The 23,772-nt window shown below is 35.4% G+C and overlaps 1 protein-coding gene across 1 annotated transcript in view; it reads right to left on the bottom strand.

Moving 5' to 3' along the window:
• Window positions 1-9,867: 9,867 nt before the first annotated feature.
• Window positions 9,868-23,772, bottom strand: part of LOC127851915 (TPR repeat-containing protein DDB_G0287407-like) — a 71,516-nt gene continuing 57,611 nt past the window's right edge. The window contains exons 16-20 of the mRNA XM_052385902.1: window positions 20,911-21,123; window positions 18,840-19,031; window positions 17,760-17,908; window positions 16,310-16,382; window positions 9,868-14,452 (exon numbers count right to left, since the gene is read on the bottom strand). Of these exons, the coding sequence (XP_052241862.1) occupies window positions 14,114-14,452; window positions 16,310-16,382; window positions 17,760-17,908; window positions 18,840-19,031; window positions 20,911-21,123 (966 nt within the window). The 3' untranslated portion in view covers window positions 9,868-14,113. The remainder of the gene's footprint in view (window positions 14,453-16,309; window positions 16,383-17,759; window positions 17,909-18,839; window positions 19,032-20,910; window positions 21,124-23,772) is intronic.

Here is a 23,772-nt window from a genome sequence, read left to right as displayed (position 1 = left end):
TTTCATGTGAACATGTATTGGTAGTTTCAAGCAAAACACAACTGTTCCATGTATGCAATTAATTATTAGAATAATAAAACTCCGGAATCATCATCACGGGATAATTATTGTTAACATCCGCAAGAATTTTATAACAGCAAAATAACGGGGTGTCTTTTAAGATACACTATGCTACAAAGTATACAACACAATATTAAGGGTTCAAAAGAAAAGGCAACAACAAACCGTTCTACACTTGTACTGCCCAACTTGATATTACGTACATTTAACATTGAAAAAGAAAGAAGACACAACGAACACAATTCATCAATACGTGTGCATTGTCATAAGTATCTTTAAGGACTTCATTCAAAGAAGTATTATCAGTCATACTTTCTAAAGATGTAGCACGCGCCAAACATTTAGTGTGCATCGGAAACTGATGGATGCACGTTTAAAGAATTTAAATAAGTTAAATAAAATTACGTCCTGTGTAATTCTTATAGTTTGAACTAGAAAAATTGCCATTTTTGTTTATTAAAAATTGTACAAATCGACGTCGACCTCCCTCTAGCGTGCCCTGGAGAATAATCTTGCTTAGAGAGTCATGCCTGGTGACGTGTTCAAACCAAGCCAGTTTTCGTCGTTCGATGGTCGCCAGTAGTGGCGCTTGTGTCCAAACAAGTGCTGCAGTCTTTTTCCGGACGTACTCGTTGGTCTTGTGCTCCGTGTAGAAGATGCGGAGCAGTCTTCGGAGTCATTTGTGTTCATTTGCCTGTATCTTGCGCTCTGTGTCATCGTTAAGCATCCAGGTCTCGCAGCCGTGCAGTAGGATGGATAGTACGAGGGACTTCAATAGCATGTACTGCTGGGGAAGTTGATGGAACTGAGTGTGCACAACCTGATCAGTCTGGCCATCGCTGCCATCGCCATGACAATTATTATTCGGCCCTCAGCGATATTGGTACCAAACTTGGACAGGGTTGCGCCCAAGCAATTGAAGCTGGTAACCTTTTTCTAGCTCCTCGCCGTTCATGATAATGTCTGCATTGGTGTTGGTCGTGCTGGTCGTACAATGGTCTTCGAATTCTCAGTGCTAAATTCTGGCTCGGAAGTGACGTTGTCAACTTCTGTGGCGTTTCCTTTCTTAAGACAACACACTGCCTCCTCAAACTGTGCATCAGGTCTGGGTTCGTTCTGAAGACAACTGGAGTCTGGTTGAAGCGGGTAGTTGTAGAGGTCACTTTAGTCAGGCTACAAGTTTAGGACTGCGGCGCTTTAGGTTAGGAGACTCGTGTCAGAGTCTGCTATCAGATTGGCATTGGGCTGACTATTCTTTGTGAGTGCCGTGAGGGTGCTGTAGTCCTTCTTACAGCTGCCTGTGGTTATCTCTTTGTCGATTTTGATAAATTATTATTAGCAGTTCACACTAATAAATGTGTTTCAGTCCTCTTTAAGGTCAGTAAAACGCGTGCTTCACCGAGGGTCGTGTACAAAAATGGTGATTGTAAGAATGACTGACACGACACGCCGCTTAATAAAAAACACGAGTTTGTTGTTTGATTCAATTATAAAATAGTTCCCATATATATGTAATATTTTTTTACGTTGGAGACGGAACAGACTATTTTTGAATGGAGTGTGCAAATACACAAATCAATAGCAAACGCGACCAGATCAACATCAACATCACTAATGCGTTTGGCTAGATGTTTGAGGTTCTTACGCACTCTTACCTACTTTACCTTGACCTTCTATACTCATGAAGATGTGTCAAGTCTCCTATTATAGTTGCAATCGTCGACAATGTATTTATTTTATTTTAGCTAAAATATATAAATATATAGTATAATATTAAAACATAATAAATGTGGTAGATTAAAGGCAAGTCATTTAAATTGTGTTTATTGTCACCAAATGCTCGTTTATGAAATATATAGTATTAAGGACTAACAATGGTGAATACATGTTCAAACTGATAAGATTGAACATACAAAGAATGTATTAGCCCCATAAATGGAACGAAACGAGGGAGATAATCTGATCATTTAGTCAGAACATAATAGTATGATTGCATTGTGATCAACTTGTTATATGTATAAGATGTTGTTAACTTTGGATCAAGTTCTAGGTTTGAAGCACTTTAAATGCGGTTTCAGGTGGTTTTTATTTTCTGTAGTGTGCGTGTTTCATGTCTAGTACACGTGTTTTGTGTCCCATTGTTGGACCATTTGTTTATTGACAAACATAAAAGATTCTAATATTATAAAGTTGCTCTCCTGACGATGCAGCTTAAGATTCACTTTGTTTAATTTTATACTTGTAGTCAGTCATGTAAATTAATGACAACAGTTTAAATTACAACGAATGCAATGGCAGTGATTAAATATCTGGAAGCTCAGACAAACATAATGAAATACTTAAAGACTTATGTCTGCATCAACACTGTTTAAAAAAGCCTGATCTACTGCAGGTCTAGAACATGTATAGCATTAAAAATAAACCTGTGCGTAGATAAATCATACTTGCTGTCGTTGTATGTGTAGTTAAATTAAATATAAATATTTATTTTAGAACTATCAAGCATACGCTGTAGTCAGCCGAACTTTTAATATTTAATTACTCTAAACTCTGGAGCATTTGGGTGATTGCCGTGACTTTAAACGGTGCTGCCCGGGCTAAAAAGTTCCTGTTTGTAGTGAAGAGATCTTCAAACGATGAAGTTTACAATGGAGTGCCGGAAGTTTAAACAGGGCCTTTGGGTGACGAAGAGCTAGAGGTTCATTGAAGAGTGAAGATATTGAACTTAGAACTAAGCTTCTTTGAAGGCAACGGTCCCCTGTTTGTCGTATTCTATATATGTGTGGCGACTCGATTATCTTATGTTTAACATCATAAGGCAGGCGTTCTGAGAAAAGTTTTGTTAAATTGTATTTAATGTGTGATATGCCTACTGAGAGTTTCGGAAGGCACATCGGCCTCGCGCTACATCTTCTTCAATTCTTCGAGTTATTTTGACAGCGCTTTGATCATCCGTGGTTATTGCCTTAAATTATATGTTAAATTGAATGTGAATGCAAACTATCGAGACTGTGGTTTAAAATGTCCCGTTTCGTATGTAAAAATGTGAGTTCCAAATGTGAGTTCCAAAAACAACGAGCCTTAGAGGTTATAGCACTTTTCCATGCAGTGTAAGTAAAAGTAGGTTAACACACAAAACCTCCAATATAGTACGTAACATTTTGGGGATAATAAAATAAAGTAAGGAATATTGAAACTTGAACCTCGAGAGTAAAACACTGGGAGCAGCTCATATTACTATGCGAGTGTTGATAGAACATACTGTGAGAGTGAATACATTATAAGTATAATATATATAATTAATATCATTATGATAATGCACGCCCAACGATTCGACCATTACCGTCCGATGCAAGTTTCATTTAAGAAAGCAAATTATTAACTAATTAAATAATTAAACATCAATTAAAAATATTTAAAAAAAATGAACCCGTTAAATTTAGTATTTGTGTAATTGCGTAAAATTTGCACGCTATGGTACGTAAACAAACATACGTAACTATCAGTATTTGAGATCATAATACTTAGTTACTTCGCTATTAAATTAATGTACTGATTATATTAAATATTCAACTTACATTTCGTTAATTTTTAATTTAATTTGCATTTAAGTCATTTATTTTACGCACATTTTGTTATTGTATAATGAAAATCAAACGATACAACTTCGGCTACAAACGCTAAAATGCAAACAACAAAATATGCAATTATCGAAGAAGAAGAGATGCGAATTCGTTGAACACAAATAACCCACTTTACGTCGCATTCAAAGGGAAATTTGAGCCAATTTGAGTTTCAAAAATTATAACAAAATGAACAGAGGAACACGCCATTTTTGTGAGCGATACGACGTGAACTTAATATAAACGGCCCAAACAAAAATAAGTTAATAACACGTAAAAATGAACATTGTGTAGTTCTTTAATTTTTTACTCCTATGCATTTACGCAGGAAAAATAAATAAAATATATAGCATACATTTACAAAGTTATGAAAATAATTTGTATAGTACATTTTATTACGAAACTGGCATGTTATCAACGCAAGCGATTTCAAATTTTAAATTACTTTTGTTTCTACAGAGCGGTTCGCGGTATGACATTTTTACGTACTCTAAATCATGTTAACTACTTAAGGCGTTTCGGTTAAACGGTTAGTAACCGGTTACGGAAAAAGGTTAACCGGTTAATGATTTTTGTAACCTCTTGCATCCCTATTAATAACCATTTATTGATGTAATTGTTTTGAAAAACAATAACTAGTTACCTAGCTGTTAAAACAATACAGTTGGCACACACAGTCTGACCTGATTCAACATTTTCCAACTCAAATTATTGTACAATTCATTTTGAAAAGCAATCCACGCATTTCTTAACGAAAAATTCTAGCAACAATAAGAAATAAATTACTTGATGTGTCAGTCAATGGCATTTTGACGTCAATTAACTATAAAGTTGTGTGCGTGTTTTATAGCAGTATTTTACGGAATAGACCATGCTTACTTCTCAAAGAAACATGATGTGCTGATTGTCCTTTGATATCAGGTATTATCGTTCTACCGTCACGAATTAAGCGACTGCGCTGCAGCAGTTATACGCATCGTTAAATTGTAATCAGCGTGGTGATTGCGGGGGTTGGGTGAGCTTGCATATTGCAAGGGTGCAGTGGAATGTTCTTCAGTCATTCTATTGTAGTTGCATGAGATGACAAACAACACTTTTCAATTTTCCTAATCATTTATGAAATATATCTTCAAACAAGCAAATTCGTTGAATTGATATCCCCCGCCATTATACTTCTGGACATAAATGTTTTCTGGACGGATGGACAACGCCAACGTGCATCATCATCTTATCCATATATATACTCATACCAAGTTTTAATGAAATCCGTCAAAGCACTTCCAAGATATGGCTCCGGACACACACAAAAGCACTTTTTCAAGATAAAAAGGGCCATAACTCCGTTATTATCCGATGGTGTACAATGCCATTTGGCGTGCATAATCGTCTTATCCATGTATATATACTTATACCAAGTTTCAAGGAAATCCCCAAAGCACTTCCAAGATATGGCTCCGGACACAAAAGTGCCGGACGGACGGATGGACAGACAACGCCAAAGCAATATCCCTCCGCCTATGGCGGGGGATAATTAACAAATTTATATAATGCAAAACGAAGTATCTAACTTAGAAAAATGTGAAAATCCTGTGTGTAATACTGTTCTTCAGTGTTTTCCAAAAACACGTGATAAAGCAGACATATACGCAGAGGTAAATATATTATTAATTAAGTGATAGATAAAGCAGTAAATAATTATAATATATTTAATTTTTATAAACTACGTAGATTGGCCATAATGGTTCAAAATACTTTAATAAACTGCTCAAACTAACCTAAAGTTACCAAAACAAAAAACATCATAGCCAAGTAAATGTTGCAAATGTGGGGGATAAATAGAGTGTTCCGTGCAATCTGCACCTTGGGAAATATGTGGCCAGAACGTAATGTTATGATTGAAATGTTGCTTAAACTAAGTAAGTGAAATGTGAATTCATGACAGCAGTGTCAGTGAAAGCTATTTATATGACCATCCTGTAATATCGGTAAGGCTTAAAAAAAGACATACTAGTAGATGCATGGCTAGAACAACAGCTAGTCTGTGACGAAACTTTACGCACATGCATTAAGCCCAGCTTTCCCACATCGAAGCTCACTTGCTTTGTATTCGGTAGCTCATAAACTTTAACAAGACTACCAGCAACATAATCTGACACATTGCAATGCGTATGAACGTTTTAAAGAAATTTATCATACCACCGCATTGATATCTGCCTGATATAATGTTGCCTGATATATTTTTTATCATGGTCAACAGAAAGTTCTTATATCAGTCAATGTTTGGAGTTACGTGGGATTTGCAATGAAGTCAACAATTTCTATCAACATGAATCAGGTTCAACAAAACAAACAAATTGATACCAAGAACGTACATATTGTATTCTAGTTTAAAGTCATAAAATACAAAAACGTTTATTTAAAAAAAAAATCACCACAACCCGCACTACAAAAGTTAATGACGTCATCAATGGGACAATAAATCTTAAATATCGATATAGTCATTGCACTCGCAAGTGTTCACAGAAAGTCAAGACAAATGATAACTGCATGATGATCCTCAACTATTTAAACATACGATTTAACACGCTTATGTCAATATTGACACCATCATCAAAATGTCAATTTCAATACACATCTTCAAAATGGCGTCTCCAAACTATTCGGTGAAGTGTGTTCTTCGATTAAATTTGTCGCTGTAGGCCATTCCTGATCTCCAATTCAAGACGTTTTTAATTAAAGCGGGTGTACTCTTCCCATTTTTAATTAAAGCGGGTGTACTCTTCCCATTCTTAGTGCAAACTACTTTTTTTCTCTATCACTGGGGGCTGACGAGGTCAAAGCGTAGTCCGTTTCGCTAAGACGTCGGGTATATGTTTTACTACGAAAACATTGTTTAAATACACATGACATCAAGAACGGATTAGTCGAAAATTGTGTTTAAAACATGTAAGATTATGCTTTTCTAATAACAAAACTTTGAATTTGAGCATAATGACATTTCATAGGTCTGTAACATCAAACAATAATCCAAGATGTGTGTGGTTTATGCGGTTAGACATGAAATATACCGCTGATTTATCAAGCGGAAGTCAAGTTTCACTTTAAAAAATGCAATTAAGGTTTACACCTGTGTTTAATTGACACAATTTGATAATTTCCTTATTGATCTATGTATCGTTAAGCCAATGGTGTGTTTAGAAATGTGTAGGGTGACTCAGTTATCAGAAATAAAGGCTAAATATTATTATTAGGCATGATCGTGTCTCTGACAGTATATGTATATACCTCGCTACGACAACGCTTTAGCGTGTATGCGTTTCTCAAAGAAGACGTATTGGTTATCTCTCGAAGGCAAAATAAAGAAGTTATTTTTGATACAGAGTCATGGAGTGGCTGGATGTTTCCTTTGAGACAGAGGTAGTAACAACGGCACAACATGATCTGAAGCGCACAGTCGACATGGTAATGCACATTATTATGATATAATTTAATTCACGACTAGGCCAAAGGAAACGATTACAATCGAAAATCCAGATATAAGATGACAGTTGAGAGTCAAGAACCTAATGTCGTCGGTCTCAATCAAAATGACGCATCTTCACCTCGTGACAATCCCTTATACGTTCATTTTGATAGAGACCGACGATAGGTTTTCAGCATACGGTACTCTTTATCAAATAACATTTGATTCTCGTTATCCCAACTCGCTTATCTCGAAACTCCGCTTATGTCAAAGTAAATCCCATGTCCCAACTTCGATCATTATTTATCTCATACGGATTTTGATTTTTACATTGTATATATTTCTTGAAAATTGGTTATCATTTACTAATTTTGAGATGAATTGAGATAATTTTTTCATGTTCGTATACATGATTTTACCTGTAAAATCCACACCTGTAACAGCCGTAAGGTGTGGAAAGTAGGACCCCAATGGCACAAATCCGCAATTGCATAACCAATATATTGTTGTAAAGGTGTGGCAGTGGGTTTCTGTCACAGGTTATTGTTTACTGCGTACATGACGGCCGGTAGATTTACCTCTTTTACAATGCTGTTAAGGCCCAGTCTCACTATGATGCCGGCGGAGCTCCAGTGCGTGATCAGGCATCTACCGGGATGAGCCGGGGCCCTACCGGGATGAACCGGTGCTCCACCGGGATGAACCATGGACGACCGGGAACAACCGGGGCTCCACCAGGAAAGTATTAAAAATGTTTAATACCTCCAGGATAAACCGGGAGTCACCGGGTAGGACCGGCAACGACCGGCGTGGCACCGGGAACAACCGGGACTTTACCGGGACGGCACCTTAGCTCCACCGGGGCCCAAACACACCCCGGCAGTGCTACGGAAACGCCCCGGTGGAGCCCCGTTGAATGCCAGCATAGTCCCTTTATAGCTACGTTACATAAGTAAACCGGTGCTCTGATGGTGCCGTCCCGGTTGTTCCCGGTGCAGTCCCGGTTGTTTCCAGTGCCAAGCTGGTCATTGCCTGTCCTTCCCGGTAACTCCTGGTTCATCCAGGAGATATTAAACATTTGAATACTTTCCCGGTGGAGTCCCGGTTGTCCCGTTTAAACCGGGGCGTTGCCGCAGCTCTGCCGGGGTCTGATGCCGGTATAGCCCCGGTGAGTGCCGGCGTAGTGACAGTATACCGGGGCTCTGCCGGCTTTCACAGGGTTCAACCTTTTCGTTTGGATGTTCATGCGCACAGTGAAGCAAGGCATCTTTTGCACTGGGAAATGGCAGTCTGGAGTAACTGCATGTGATATATCCTGAAACTTCGTTGAGCAACCTATACATTATATTTGTACTTCGTTGCGCAACCTATACATAAAGCTACTTGTAATTTCCTTCGAAACAAAGCATTTGAATAATTAAAATACATGTTCGTATCCTGTTTTGTACTTTAAAATGTGTAATGTACACTGAATAAACGTAACATGTAGTTTTATTTCATTTAAGTTACCGTAATTGGCTATTTTAACAGAATAACCACCTTATGCATTGCTTCAAATAAAAATATTTCAATTTTAGCTCAAAATAAACCTAAAGGTTGCAACTACGCGCATTTGTTATTGAAAATAAGAACCTACCATTACTGGATGTTCCGTTCTCTAATCCATAAACACCAGAAAAGATGAACCTCGCCTGATTAAGTAGTGTATTTACATCGCCTGATTAAGTAGTGTATTTACACAATGTTTTCGTAGTAAAACATATACCCGACGTCGTAGCGAAACGGACTACGCTTTGACCTCGTCAGCCCCCAGTGTCTATGCGATGTTTAAAATGAGGGATTATTCATGTCGTCTTTTCGAACGCTGTTGCTACATGTATGTCAACGTGTAAAAGCCGGATCAACAAAATCAGCGTACATTTTAAATATACAAAATGGATTGTTTTGCATATTTTTAGGAAAATGTGGTATGATAAACAGAAAAACAGGTTACTGTCCCATCGTTTTGTAATATATCAGGCTCGGCACGAATAAAATAACGGCTCGGCAATCCTCGCCGTTGTTATTCTAAGCCTCGCCTGATATAATACAAAACGATGGGACAGTAACCTGTTATTCTCTATATCTATGTTGTGCAGTCGAAAAATCACAAACAGACGCTCTCGGTTGATATACAAACTTGTTTTGTTTAGACCTACTTATTTAAGCTCGATGGCATCTAAAGCTTAAGGCTTATTGAAACGCTCTCGAGTCCGTGGCGTAATGCATATTGTGTCCGCCTAAGACCGGGAGGTAACAGGCGAGATCCCCACTGTCATTGCGTTCTTCAGATCTCACTCAAATACACGTAGTAACTACTGTACCCAGAAAAAAAACTGTTTCAAAAATGCACGTAGTGTCATCGAGTATGTTTTTACTGTAACGAGATCAAGATCGTCATAGATGTGGTAACAACTGTGTAAAACAATTCAAGGTTTAAAAGGCTTAGTTTACCGGTAGTTAAGATAACTTCACACAAAATCTTAACACCAAGGCTTTGTTTGGAGAATCAGAAAAAGCAAAGCGTATTTTCGTAAACATGAATATAACAGCTGTAAAATGAAATAACCCTAAACAAAAAAGTAAACCTTTGCAATTTTCATCCGATGACATAAAATGCCAAATAATGTTATATATTTATACATCAGCATTAATATACATGAATTTACAATATGAACGAGATTGGTTTATATAATTTTATTGCTAAGCAGTGTTAAAATGCTACAAAATAAAATACATATAGTCAACATAACAATTGTTTACCTTTTCTTCGAAAAGTCTTGCCAAAAAATTGCTACAGTGATTGCTAAAAGTGTATAAAACATAAATTTTTATAATAAATAGTTACACCAGAAGCATGCAGGATCCATATCCTGAAAGTTCAAACCTTTGTGAGCATATAACAAAGTTTCGAAAAGTCAACTCAGTTTCTTACATCTTTTAAGTATATCACTATAAACTGAATTTAATTTGATTTAATGTTTACGTACGCATTCAAAGATTCAAATTATAATGAAATGATTTTTTTCTGTTTCTATCAAGGTTTTTTAAGTTTCTCTTACATTTCAATGCTTAAATTGGATACGTCAAATAGGTTCGAACGTCTTAAACAGAGTTCTTCAGAGCTTATGTTGTATGCTTTTTTTAAGCATAATTTCAAAATTGCCCCACATCATGCGAAAAAAGGAACACTGCCTTATGGGCCAGCGTATCTACAGATGAGCCTGCACATTGGCACAGTATGGTCAGGAGCTACCCTGTCCACTTATGAGACCACAAAACCTTGTGTGACTTTATAGCCAACAGGGTATCTCCCTGACAAGACTCCACAGATGTGTAAGCTGGTCTGGAGTTACACTTGTCGTCTATGGCATAAGACCCATTTTCGCATGCATACATAATAAAAAATACAAATTAAACAATATTTAATAAACATTTAATAAAAAGAGCATAAACGAGATAAATGTCAAGATAAAACACTCACATAACAAAAAATGGAAAAACTAAAATTTGTGTATTTTTTTATCAATGATATATCAGAATATTTGCAATGGCCTATTTAGATAATTATCAACATGCACAATATACAAACTAGACCTGTATCACAGACAACCACATATTGGATACAGACAAGACAACATTATAGTCTACAGTGGACATAATAAATCCACAATTGGTCTCAGTCAAAAAACATTTGTTTACATTGATATACACACTTAAGTAATTAATCTGTAAACGTTTAAAAACCACCCAGTAGTTAAAAGAAAATTGCAAACACCATATTTTGATTGGAAAAACATTCAAAAGGGCATGATGTTTACAAAACGTGTAGCCAAATGATTTTTTACAGATCATTTACACAATGATGTCGTTCAACTGTGAACATTTGAGGAAGATCCATCCAATAGTTAAAGAGAAGTTGAGCACACAACAAGTAGGGACTATAAATACAAAACGTGTCAAAGAAAAAATTATTTCCCTTCTAATCATCTACTGAAACATGTTAATGGTCATTTAACTCTTTAGATTGAGGTTCATCCACCAACTACTTAACCCTTTCCCTCTCAGAAGTAAAGTGAAAATGGCTATGACGTGCAAACAGCCTAAAACCAGAACAGCCTGCGAGTAACTCGCAGTCTGTTCAGGTTTTATGCTGTCTGCTGCTCATCAGTAACTAAGGGTTGGAAAGGAAGCCTTTAAAACTTGAATACAGTAAGAAAGGTCTTTTTTTATATTTAACTTTCTAAGGAACTACAAATAAGTCAAAATCTAAGTGGTAAAGGGTTAAAGTGGGTTGAAAACACATGTTTCAGGCATCTATATATTATATATTTGAGAAATAAAGGGACATTATTTTGCAAAAAAAAACATCATTCTACTCATCCAAAGTGGGCATATACAATTTTAGTTAGAAGTATGTAAGAACAAAACAAAACATTTACTATTCAATACAATAAAATGCAATATCTATAATAAATGCAGTCTTATTAAAATTTAAGGTATAAATAACAAATTAATAACAAATTTGAAATAAAACTTCAACTGTTATCACAGCAAATATATAAACAAATACAGCATATGTTTTACACTGCAGTATTATAACTGCTTACTGTTGGAATACACTAATAACTATTTAAAACATTAATATAGACTATACGCACAATCTTATAATAACAAAATTAAAATATACTTTATGCATAACAAATACTTTGCGAGTCTTTTGTTGAAATGTACATCCCTTTATTTAAAGGGTACATTTCACGTTTTGGTAAATAAACAAAATTAAAACAAAAAGGCTTCAAATTCCCAAATTTTCGTTGTAGTTATGATATTTGTGAGAAAACAGTAATTCTGAACATAGTATGCATATTTTGACGCTTTAAAAACCTGAAAAATATAAAGCGTTGCAACGCAAAACGATTGAATAATTTGGAGTTCTGTTGTTGTCGTTATATTTTGAGATACTATGAAGATTGCTTATATAAAGTATAAAATACATCGCTCATTGTATGAGCACAGATGTTCGAGTGGTCTAAGCGATAGAATTTAACTCTAGGGGTCCGTGGTTCGAGACCAGTTGAGTGTTACTTTTTTTTACTGGAGCTTTTAAGATCCAATGTTTACATTTATCAACATAAAGCATTTAATGACAAACTTAAATACATGCCAAAATCTGTGAAAAGGCCCCTTTAAAACAAGTAACACATTTTCTAAAATATCATTCAACCTTCCCAAATAACAACTACATGTACATAAGATCCTTATAAAAATCAGTTAAATTTTCTCAACCCTAACATATAAAAACTGAATAATCAAAAAATAACAACAGCAAACACTAATATTGCCTTTATATGAACTTCCAACCAGACATAGTAGGACTAAACATTATATAAAGAGCTGAACATGTTTTTCAGTACTTTTTTATTAAGTCGTTTGTAGAAGGAATTCATGGAATGTATAATACAGAGATGCGGTTCATTTTAGAAGCGCAGTCATGTATTTAGAACAAATGTGTGGATTTTTTTTCTAAATTGGAATGTAATTGTACAGTATTTTGTTCGTTGTTGTTCATGCCTTTTCAAGAATATTTCCATCATATTGCAACCACCACTTAACCTCCTCACGCTGTTCCTCTGTACTCTGGTTAGTACAAAGTGCACACAATTAGACAGACACACAGACTAAATAATTGCTTTATCTTTCATTCTGCACTCATGACAAAAAATTATCACAAACCCAATCAGAATAGAGGTACTAGAGACAAACTTTCTAAATAACCTAAAATATTTCCAATTACAGTGTTTAAAAAAACATGCAATACATACGGTATTCTAGGAAAACATAAACAATCTTTAAACATACTCAAAACTTATAAACATTCGGAGATATTCTATAAACACAGTATAAAATAATATAAAATCACTATTAGTTTATATACTCCGTTTTACTTCATGCTTAATTTACTTTGCACATCATTTAAAAAGATCATACACACATGGGTACATCACTTAAATTATCATGACAATCTCTGACACTGGGACTGTGTACTTATGACAGTAACAAACAGCTTCAATACTTGGAAAAGGGATAGAAAAAGAGGTGAGGAAGAGAGGGGGAAGGGGGACATATGAGTAACGTTCTAGGAAAGTGGTAAAAGGCTAAATGACATCTCACATTACCCTCAGCGGTCCGCCCAGGATAATTAGGAACTTCACTTTCTGCCTAAACTAGATTTTTGCTTAAAAGAGACTTCATGTAAGCAAAAAAATACCATTAAAGCGGAGAATGTAGTAACTGATAAGTCCAATTTTTTCCAGAATGAAGCTCAACAAGCCATAGAAACAATACAGTTTGTTTATGGATGGGTGCAAATCCCTTGATGTAAGGTATAACCTTAAAAAATATTTAAGTGTAGGATAGTTGTTTTTATGCATTGTAATTCTCCTCTTTGATATCTACACACCCATAAAGTTTAAATTGAAGTCTTGTAGCCTATATGAGATAAAGCCATAACAAGTTACACAATACAAAAACAACAAAGGGCAATAACCCTAACTTAAGGAAGTCTAGTGTTATGGTTCTTGTGCATGGCATTTCTCATAGTTGATATCAATACACCCATGAAGTTTTATGTTTAAGTCTTTTATTGAATCTGAGATATAGCCCTGACAATTTACATCGTAAAATAGGGCAATAACTCTTATTTGAGAAAGTGTAGGGTTATGGCTTATGTACATGGCACTTCTACTCATTGCTATCTAGGTATACACCCATGAAGTTTCATGTTGATATCTTGTATAGTTTCTGAGATATAGCAATGAAAAATTTTGTGACAGAGGGACAGACTGACGGAAAGACAGACAGATGGAAAGGTGGACGGATGGACAACGCCAAATCTATATCCCTCCGCTTTTACACAGTCATGGTTTCATTTTGGATCAACAATGCAACACTGATTCCCGGAGTTACCAAAACTACAGTTGGAACACAACTTTGCTGGGACTGTGCTTCGATCTGCAATTCCTCCACACAGACAACATTTCCTCATGGTGGGGTGAATATTTACAGAATGCCAATGACAATAGAACGCATCTTTAGTGAGCTGTGGCACCCTCACAGTCTGGTTACCACACACGACACACATAGACTCATTTGTGAACAATCGTGAGGGGTGGTACACAGACCGGCTATTCTTGCAAAAAGTACAGATAACCGCCGGCTGCACACCTTTGATGACTGGATCAGCCAGCATGTTGCATCTCATCCGCTGAAAGAAAACATTGTATGAGCCTTGCTCTTAGAAAACAAGGCTTGATGCATATGCGTAAAGTGTTGTCCCAAAATTCCATCAACACACACATGCATTAAGCCCAGTTTTCCCAGAACGCAAATCTATTTCCATCAATTTTACTTATTATATGTAACAAACAAAATGTAGTTAGATATCTTTTAAGTAGTGACTTCCCCAGTAAAATCACTCCCCAGTAAAATCATAAGTTATGATTTTTATCTAAACTGCAGCCTGTTTACTTCAGTGTTTACAAGGTAAATGCTGACAACCTACGACATAGGAAGCACCACTGAGGACAAACAAAAGGTGATCAAATGGCCTTCAATGCCTACATATTAGTAGACACCTAGTTTCATACGGACTTAGTCATAAATATGGCCATTCAAGTGGTAACAAGCTTTTTACGATTTAACCAGGTGACCTAATTTTTGGATGCACCTGACCAATATTCAACCTTGGCCTTGATATTTTTTAGATAACCATTCTGACACATTTCAATCAATCTTAATTCATAAATGTTACACATAGACTTGTATAGATTTTTTTTACTTGACCTGGTGACCTAGTTTATAAATGCAAGTGACCCAGATTCTAATTTGGCCTAGATATAGTCAAGATGAACATTCGGACCAAGTTTGATCAATATTGAGTAATAAATAAGGTGCAAATGTGACATCTAGAGTGGGAACAAGGGTATTCAAAGATTTAATCTGGTGACCTTGGTTTTGGACACATGTGACCCAGATTTAACCTCAGCCTAGATATTGTCTAGACAAACATTCTGACCAAGTTTCATCAAAACATTTGGCCTCTTAAGCGGTAATGAGCTAAATGCTGACGACCAACAACGCAAGCCGCAAAACGAACACTAACCATTGTTAGACATGTTGATCTCGACTTGATCTGTAATATTACTTTTCAGAAAGATATACTAGATTTAATACCAGCATATTTCTCCTAATAAAGCTTGACTATTCAGGATTTATGGAAGATGTATTGACAATAATGGAAAATGTCATCAGACAAAAATATGTTCACAATATTGACATGATGCATGCAACACTTATTATAAGAGCAGCAAATCTATCAAACACTTAACGACTATTGCACTTTACGCAATCTGGAAATACTAAATTGACAGCCCTGAGGCCATAAAAATGCTTTTTAATGCTGAGCAATGGTTCGACGCTACTTAAATTAAAAGCTTTAGGGTGAAAATTAACAATAAACTTTTCCTGGTGGAATTAGATTCTTCACAATAAATGATGGGATTGAATGTATGCATTAAACATTATGAATGTGTGTGAGTATGTGATGTTGGTAGCATCTTATTAATTTATTTATGGAGGAACACCTTTTTCAAGAGCTTAATGATGGCACTATACTGGTAACCTTGGGATGGGAAACAACAGTGAGTTGATATTGGACATGACAATAAGAATATTTATGCTGTTATCAGATACAAATCAACCCTCAAGTTTGTACAAAGTCATAATTCATTCCATTTGAAGATCAATTGACATATATACTAAAAATTGCTGAAACTTGCTATTATGTTATTTTAATATACTATAATAATTTTCATTTTAAGATTGTTATTTATTTACTTCATTGAAAAAAGTGACACAAATGTTTATCGTGTCAGAATGTTTGAAAAATCAGGGTAACATGAAACGATTCAACAAGTTCTGCCGCCAAGAAAGAAAATTACAGGACTCTATGGGCAGATATTATATCTAGTATTAACAAATGTTAATTTTCATTATGTTCAATTAAGACCATATCATTCATCTTCTTACAAATATTAATAATTATAATATAAGAACAACTTACTTGAAAGTAACCGCTCCGATGAAAAAATGGCAATTCACCACCTTCTTTGGTGTTCCTCAGAAAATTGATGAGTCTAAATAACATAAAATAGATAAATCTTTGTTAAACCTATTAACAGTTTTTAAATAGAATGGAGACATTAACATTAAGGCATTTTAATGTGTGAACATTATTGTATGCAGTTGATATTCTGAAATCTCCATGGAAAAAAAAACAACCTAGGAAAAAAAAAAGTTGAAGATATCAAATCATATCAGAACACAATTATTGAATCATGTTCATGCAATCTTAACCAATATACCCTAAGAGTACGAAAAACCACATGTATATCTTGTTTATATTTTGCAGACATCATTTTCTATTTATGTATACGAATTTTAAGAGTGCTTTGGAAATGTTTTTTTACAAAGCATATTTTGTGTCATTTAGAAAAACTCTGAAACCTTCAAATGCTAGTATCAGTATTCAAAAGTAGACGTTGTTTAAACTATTTATTATATACCTGTTTAATGCTTTTAACAAAATACAGGTTTTATTAATTGTTGAAATAAATTCGGTATTATGCTTCTCGCTGTTTTCCGATTCCGTATTACCATACTAGCCGGACTACTTTCTTCGACCCATTAAATGACGTCACAATATGCGGACCAAAAATAGGAAACCCCTATTTCATATTACGAAATATATTACGTAGATATATTACGTAGTACATAGTTTGACATCATTTCTGTGACCAAACACAATAGTTTTATTTAAACTCTCTGGAATTTAATGACATGTCGGACATAGTGTTTTTTAACAGTAAACTATTCGTTTAAAACGTATTTCAGAGTGTGTGTTTATCATGCATAAATGTAAATTTTGATAGCAATACAATAAAATAGTGTGGTTTAAACTAACTACTAAGTTTCGATAAAGACATGGAAGAATAGAAGTGGAAGTGCATATCATTTCAACATTTTTGTTATAAACATTGGATTAAAGTTGTCAACTTAATTGTTATAAACACTGGATTAACAATGTCATTAAGGTAAGCGTGTCGGAAACCTGTGTTTTCCCGGTTCAAATGTTTACACGTTAATTCACATGAACTGTATTCATACGCGTCTTAAATAAACTATGGCGTACTGTTTTAGTCATTGTTTTGTCAGTTTTGTTAAAGCAAAAAAATACAATTGTTAACTGTTTTCGTTAGTTGTTGTATATAATAAACAGAATATTACGCTAGTCAATTGTTCCAAGAGTTTGTATCACTCTCGTTGCTTGTGCTATTTCGCATCACACTCAAGGCTCCGCCTCTCGTGTGATACGTCATTACACAAGCCACTCGCTTGATGCAAACTCTTGGAACAATTGACTAGCGTAATATTCTGTATTTATTTTAATATACAAAGAGTTTTGTATAAAACACAGAACTAAAATGTGAAGATGTATGTGGCAGTAATGTTACCTTCTATTCAATTTTGCAGCCACAAAGTGATGTGGCAGACTATGCATCTTCAGTTCCCTACTGTCACTCCACCATTCAATGTAATCAGCAAAGAGTTTATGGTACTTCTCCAAACAATTCTTGTCTTGTACAAGCTTTCTATATACAACCTGAAACCAGACATGGCCTTCGCTAATTACAGATGCTTTAAGGGAAAAATGGCTTGGGTGTAAAGTGCTATCCCAAATCAGGGACAAGACTTTCCCCTTTTATGGTGAGTTTTTGTTGAAAGAAAGTATATTCTTAGGTGAAATCCTGTTAAGGCGGAAAGTGTCATCCCTGATAAGTCTGTACAAACTAATCTTTGACAACACTTTATTAATGCATGCATTAAGCCCCATTTTCCCAGAGAATGGTTCATTTTTATGTCTCAACATACAAATAATACAGAATATTTTTTAAGGAATTTCTATATTGTTGCCATAATTAAAACTATGCATTATTGTTTCTCAACATTTTTCATCTGAAATATTTAACATAATTGTTGAAAGATTTAGATAACCCTCAATATCACATTGGTGTATCGGGTTAGATCACCAATCAATTTAAGCATTCTTAAAATGTTGCCGATGTCACGAAATAGTAGTTTTCGACATACAGACTTGAGACATTATCTATAGGCATAGAGTGTCCCACAATGCAATCAAGCTTAAATAGGGATGAAAAGTGTCCTGCACATCTACCCTTAATGATGACCTATTTAAAGTTTAAATTCAATACTGGACATATGTCCAAAAAATTCACACACTTTTAATGGGGACAGAAACTTTGAATAAGGACTATCTAAAAGAAGGATGACTGACAGAGTGACTCCCCTTCTCTGCAGCTAGAAGAGTAAAATTATATAGATCTATCAAAGAATGTATTTTATCTGATGATGAAATGCTTCACAAACGTGTAACATTTGATTCTGACAAAAAGTATCTAAAGTATACCAACTGCCTTTAAAGCTTCATTTAATACTCAAAGAAACTGCCTTAAATGCATCATTAGATATTCAAAGAAAACTGCCTTTAAAGCATCATTTAGAACTCAATGAACCTGTTTCATCTGGTCATGAACAAACATGATGACATCATTGAAGTCAGCTATACGAAGGTACGCCTGGAGGTTCCTCCTTAGCGATGCCCAGGTGAGGGAGGCCAGCGGTTCCTGTGCCTCGATATTACCCAGCATCCTCTGCAGATCAAGGCACGTCAGCTGACCTATACTGCAGCAGATGAGTCCCAGCGCCTTTCACGGAAGAACAATTAGTGGGGTTTGTGATATTTGAGCTTGGCTTTGGAAAAGGTTCCATGCAAGTGCGTTTAATGTTGTTCTAGATAAGCCTGTGCAGTCTGTTATCAGGGATAACATTTCAGCTTCTATTTTATTTTTTGTTTAAAAGAATATTTAAAAACTCTGGATAGCGAAAATTGCATTAAGGAGAAAAGTGTCACCCTGATTAGCCTGCGCAGACTTCACAGGCAAATTTGTGACACTTAAGGCACATGCATTAATCCCTGTTTTCCAAGTGTGAGGCCCATTTAGATTTAGTGCTGAAAAATGACAAAACTAATGTTGTTATATATTACCAAAATCTGTAAAGGATGACATGATAAATAACATGGTATTTCCTTACAGTGTTTGTGTTACAAATTTGGGAATGGGGACCAGAAACATTGGATAAGAAACAAAATTTACAAAGTTATTAAACACAAACATTGTATAAAATGTTAAGGGACCTTAGCCTTGACCAACCTGGCACCAAATGCAACCCCATGCTAGGCCTACATGCCTGCTATAATTAGGCCTTGCTGTGTGAAAATTTTAACCTTTTTGTCTGCTATAATTAGGCCTTGCTGTGTGAAAATGTTAACCTTTTTGTCTGCTATAATTAGGCCTTGCTGTGTGAAAATGTTAACCTTTTTGTCTGCTATAATTAGGCCTTGCTGTGTGAAAATGTTAACCTGTATTTTTAAGTACAAACAGAGGCATAATTCTGCTTAATTGCAGACGGAGTTATGTGCCTTGGTCAGTGAACTCCTAGGATGATCATTGATATATGTCAGAAATTTCATTTGAATATTTTAAGTGTTTACAGAGCATCAGAGAAATGTACTTGTTGAACGCAAACCTGAACCAAAATGTCATTATAACCTAGATGACAAGTATTAAGCTCGCATAAAATAACTTTAGTAGTGACAGAAAATCATACTTGTTGCATAAAAAACTTTTACATGAACGTTTGCCTGAACTAAAACTTGCACATTAAACTAAACTGACTTAATTAAAGTTAAAAAGGGGGCATAATCCTGCAATAGGCTTGTCAAAATTATTTTTCTGGGTCAGTGACCTCCCTTATGATCACTGAGACATGTTCAAATATTTACTTATTGCATGCAAACCTGAACCAAAACCTGAACTTAACGTCACCATGGCATAGTGGATATGGTGTCTGCCTAGCAATTGGGAGGGCATGGGTTCAATCACCACTGTAGGATCTTTCTTTAGATCTCCCCCAAAGACACTTAGTACTGATTCAAGTCCCAGAAATTTGACTCAAGAGCGTTTCAAATAAGCCTAAGGCTTTCGATGCAATCAAGCTAAAATAAATAGGTTTACACTTAATCTGAACCAAAATGTCATCTTGCACACAAACCTTAACAAGACTTTTGTCAATACAGAAAGGAGGTACAATATTTCTTAAAAGCTGGTCTCAGTTATAATTCTTAGCCAGTAAATGTTTTTAATACCTGGAACACAAATGTAAACTTTTATATATACAAGAGATGTGTTTGTCAGAAACACAATGCCCCCTATAGCGCCGCTTGAAATAAAATTTCAATATATAATTAGGCAGGTTTAGAAATTATCTCCCTTTTAAAGCTTATTACTTCCCTTGATTTGTATATTTTGACTAGTGACCTTTAAGGATGACCTTGACCTTTCACCACTCAAAATGTGCAGCTTCATGAGATACACACGCATGCCAAATATCAAGTTGCAATCTTCAATATTGCAAAAATTATGGCCAATGTTAAAGTTTTCGGACGGACGGACAGACAGACAGTTCAAATGCTATATGCCACCATTCCGGGGGCATAATAAAATAAATACTACATCAAATTACCCTTTCCATGCAGCCAGTGTCATCCTCAGATACTAGTCTCTCTACTATGGCATCTACCGTTCCTTCTAGAGAAGTTGTGATGGCCTTCAGGTGATTGGTCAGAGTCCTAAAGTCTCCATAGATACGGAGCTCCTCACAGACCAGGTACAACCATAGAGGGCTTTCCGAGCACTTGGAATCAATGATTGTCTGCAACTGACCCGAATCCAGTATCTAAATAAAGAAGAAAGTTTTCTGAGAACTAATGCAATTTTCACACTATATGAACCTTGCTCTGGGAAAACCAGGACTAATTCATGTGAATAAAGATTCATCCCAGATTAGCCTGTGCAGTCCAAACAGGCTTATCAATGATGTCACTTTCTACCTAAACTGGAATACCATAAAAGCAGAAAGTGTTGTCCCTGATTAGCCTGTGCAGACTGCACAACATAATCTGGGACAACACTTTACACACAATAAATTGGCCCAATTTTGCCAGAGATAAAATAGACAAAATAATATGTTTTGAAAATTATACAAGGCTGATGATGTGTTACATTATACATACATAATATAACCCCAATACAAATAATAAAGTGTTTTGTCAAAAAAGCTATGAGTATTTTGAAGGCTCATATGTTGTTTCACTATGGTATATATTTCAGAGAAAAAAACAATAAAACAAGGCCTCTTGTAAAAAATATATATTATGAAAACAAAACAAGGACTCTAAAAGTGTGAATAAAATGGCCTTGTATGAACTGCTATGGAGATGACATAATATAGTCATAAAAAAAAACAACATATGAGCTTTGCAAAGACAGAAAGCTGAATTTTTTTCTGCTTTGATAGCATTATAATGTACATTTTCTATCAGTTATACTACCGCCAAAAAATATTTAGTAACAAGAGCTGTCTCCATCAGAAGACATATGCCCCCAAAAATTCTTTTTCGAAACCTTAGTTAAAACGCAGATTTCGAAAACTAAATGTGTACCATAAGTTCAAGGTCAAGGTCAAAGGGATCAAAATTTGTGTGCTTATGGAAAGACCTTGTCCATATTCACATGCATACCAAATATGAAGGTTACATCTGAAGGGACAGAGAAGTTATGAGCATTTTTCGAAACCTTAACACACAAGTGTGACGAACAGACAGACGGACGGACAGACGGACAGTGCGACTGCTATATGCCACCCTACTGGGGCATAAAAACATTTATTTTATGTTACATGTATAAAAGAGTGACTATGTAAGCATGTAAGCTATATTTATACAGAATATTTTCATGCTAACTGCAGGGCTTTTTTGGCCTGATTTTATAGCCAAAATTCGTCTATATTTCCAATCGCAAAAAGTATACTTTCTTCCCAAAATTTGCTACAAAATTCCCAATTGGGAAAAAAAAAGGCTAATGACATCAGCTGTTTCACTTTTCGAAAAGCGTAGTCCGATCGGGTCTCATATGGGTCCTAGACTATACTTCGATATGGATAACGTCGGCTTTAATCGTGTGCAAGATACTCTATGTGTTGTTCAGGCGCTTATTACAATTGCGATGAAATTCAAGCGTTTTGTGATTCAGATGCATGGAAAACAAATATGTTGAGCAATTCGAAATATTACGTGAAAAAGATTCGCAAGCAAAACCCTGGCGGCAAAACCAAAACTGTTAATTTTGTTAAGTAAGCGTCATTAAATAAACAAACATCGTCAAAAAGTACAAGTCTTCCCATTGAAGCTCCTTTCATTGTTAATGATAGAAATTTAATAACAAGTGAGTCTTTTCATGCTTTTGCATCATTGCATCACCGTTGATTTCTGAAAACAAAGTGCTGACTGATATTCAACATCTTGAAAGCAGTAGTGCTTCAGAAAAAGATGAAGCGCCTCCTAATCAAATGGTGCCTGATGTGACTGAAGACTTTATTCATGTAGATTTAAATCCCAATTTATTTTCCAATTTCTTGAAAATGTTGATGAAATTCCCAATTTCAAAGCCATGGGCTATCTTCCCAAAAAGCTGAAAAAAAGCCCTGAACTGAAATTATTGAACAGCAACTCTTTTATAACTAAAAAAGGGACATTATTCTGCCATATTGCAGATGAAGGTTATGGGGATTGGTCATGAGCCATATATAATCACAACTAATACACACATTGACAGGAGTTATAGAAATACATACAAAATGGGTCATAATTGCCCTTAATGGCAGGTCAAAGTAAGTGTTGATTTGTGACCTTGCACGATATATATATGTGTGCCTTTTCAACAGATATGTACTTTTTGTTTGCAACCCTTAACCCAAATTTTCTCTTGCAGGTTAGTCTGAATTTTGCGAAAACAAAAGTCACATAATCCTGCTAAAAGGCAGGTCACAATCATTCAGTATATCTTTGACAGTAAATCTTTACTTAGACTCGGAACACATAAGTTTTGTTTCATGTTAATATATGTTGGAGTAAAATAGATATATTGAGTTTTTGCAGGCAAACATTTTCTATTTTTTTAATACAATTAAGAAAAATTCAGCTAATTAGCACATCAGAGTTATGGACATTGGTTTGTGACTTCGATTGATGATCTAGAAAACGTGAGTATAGTTTCAATTGAATATCAGCAGTAATAACAAATATGTGTACTTGTACAAACATAAGTTCTTGTTGCAGGCAAACCTTAACCTAATTTTCATCGTGCATGCAAACCTTACCTTAGCCAACAAATTTTAACTTAACTTAAGCAGTATGCAGGCGCTGATGCCTAAAAAAGGGCCTGTAAAATTGTTAAGAGATAACATTGTTAAGAGATATCATATGCTTATAAAACAAGAGGGCCTGAAAGGCCCAAAGTCGCTCACCTGAGATAACAAGATATTATT

Source organism: Dreissena polymorpha, chromosome 11, assembly GCF_020536995.1.
Source record: "Dreissena polymorpha isolate Duluth1 chromosome 11, UMN_Dpol_1.0, whole genome shotgun sequence".
NCBI lineage: Eukaryota > Metazoa > Mollusca > Bivalvia > Myida > Dreissenidae > Dreissena > Dreissena polymorpha.
This window is presented reverse-complemented; position numbering and strand designations above follow the sequence as displayed.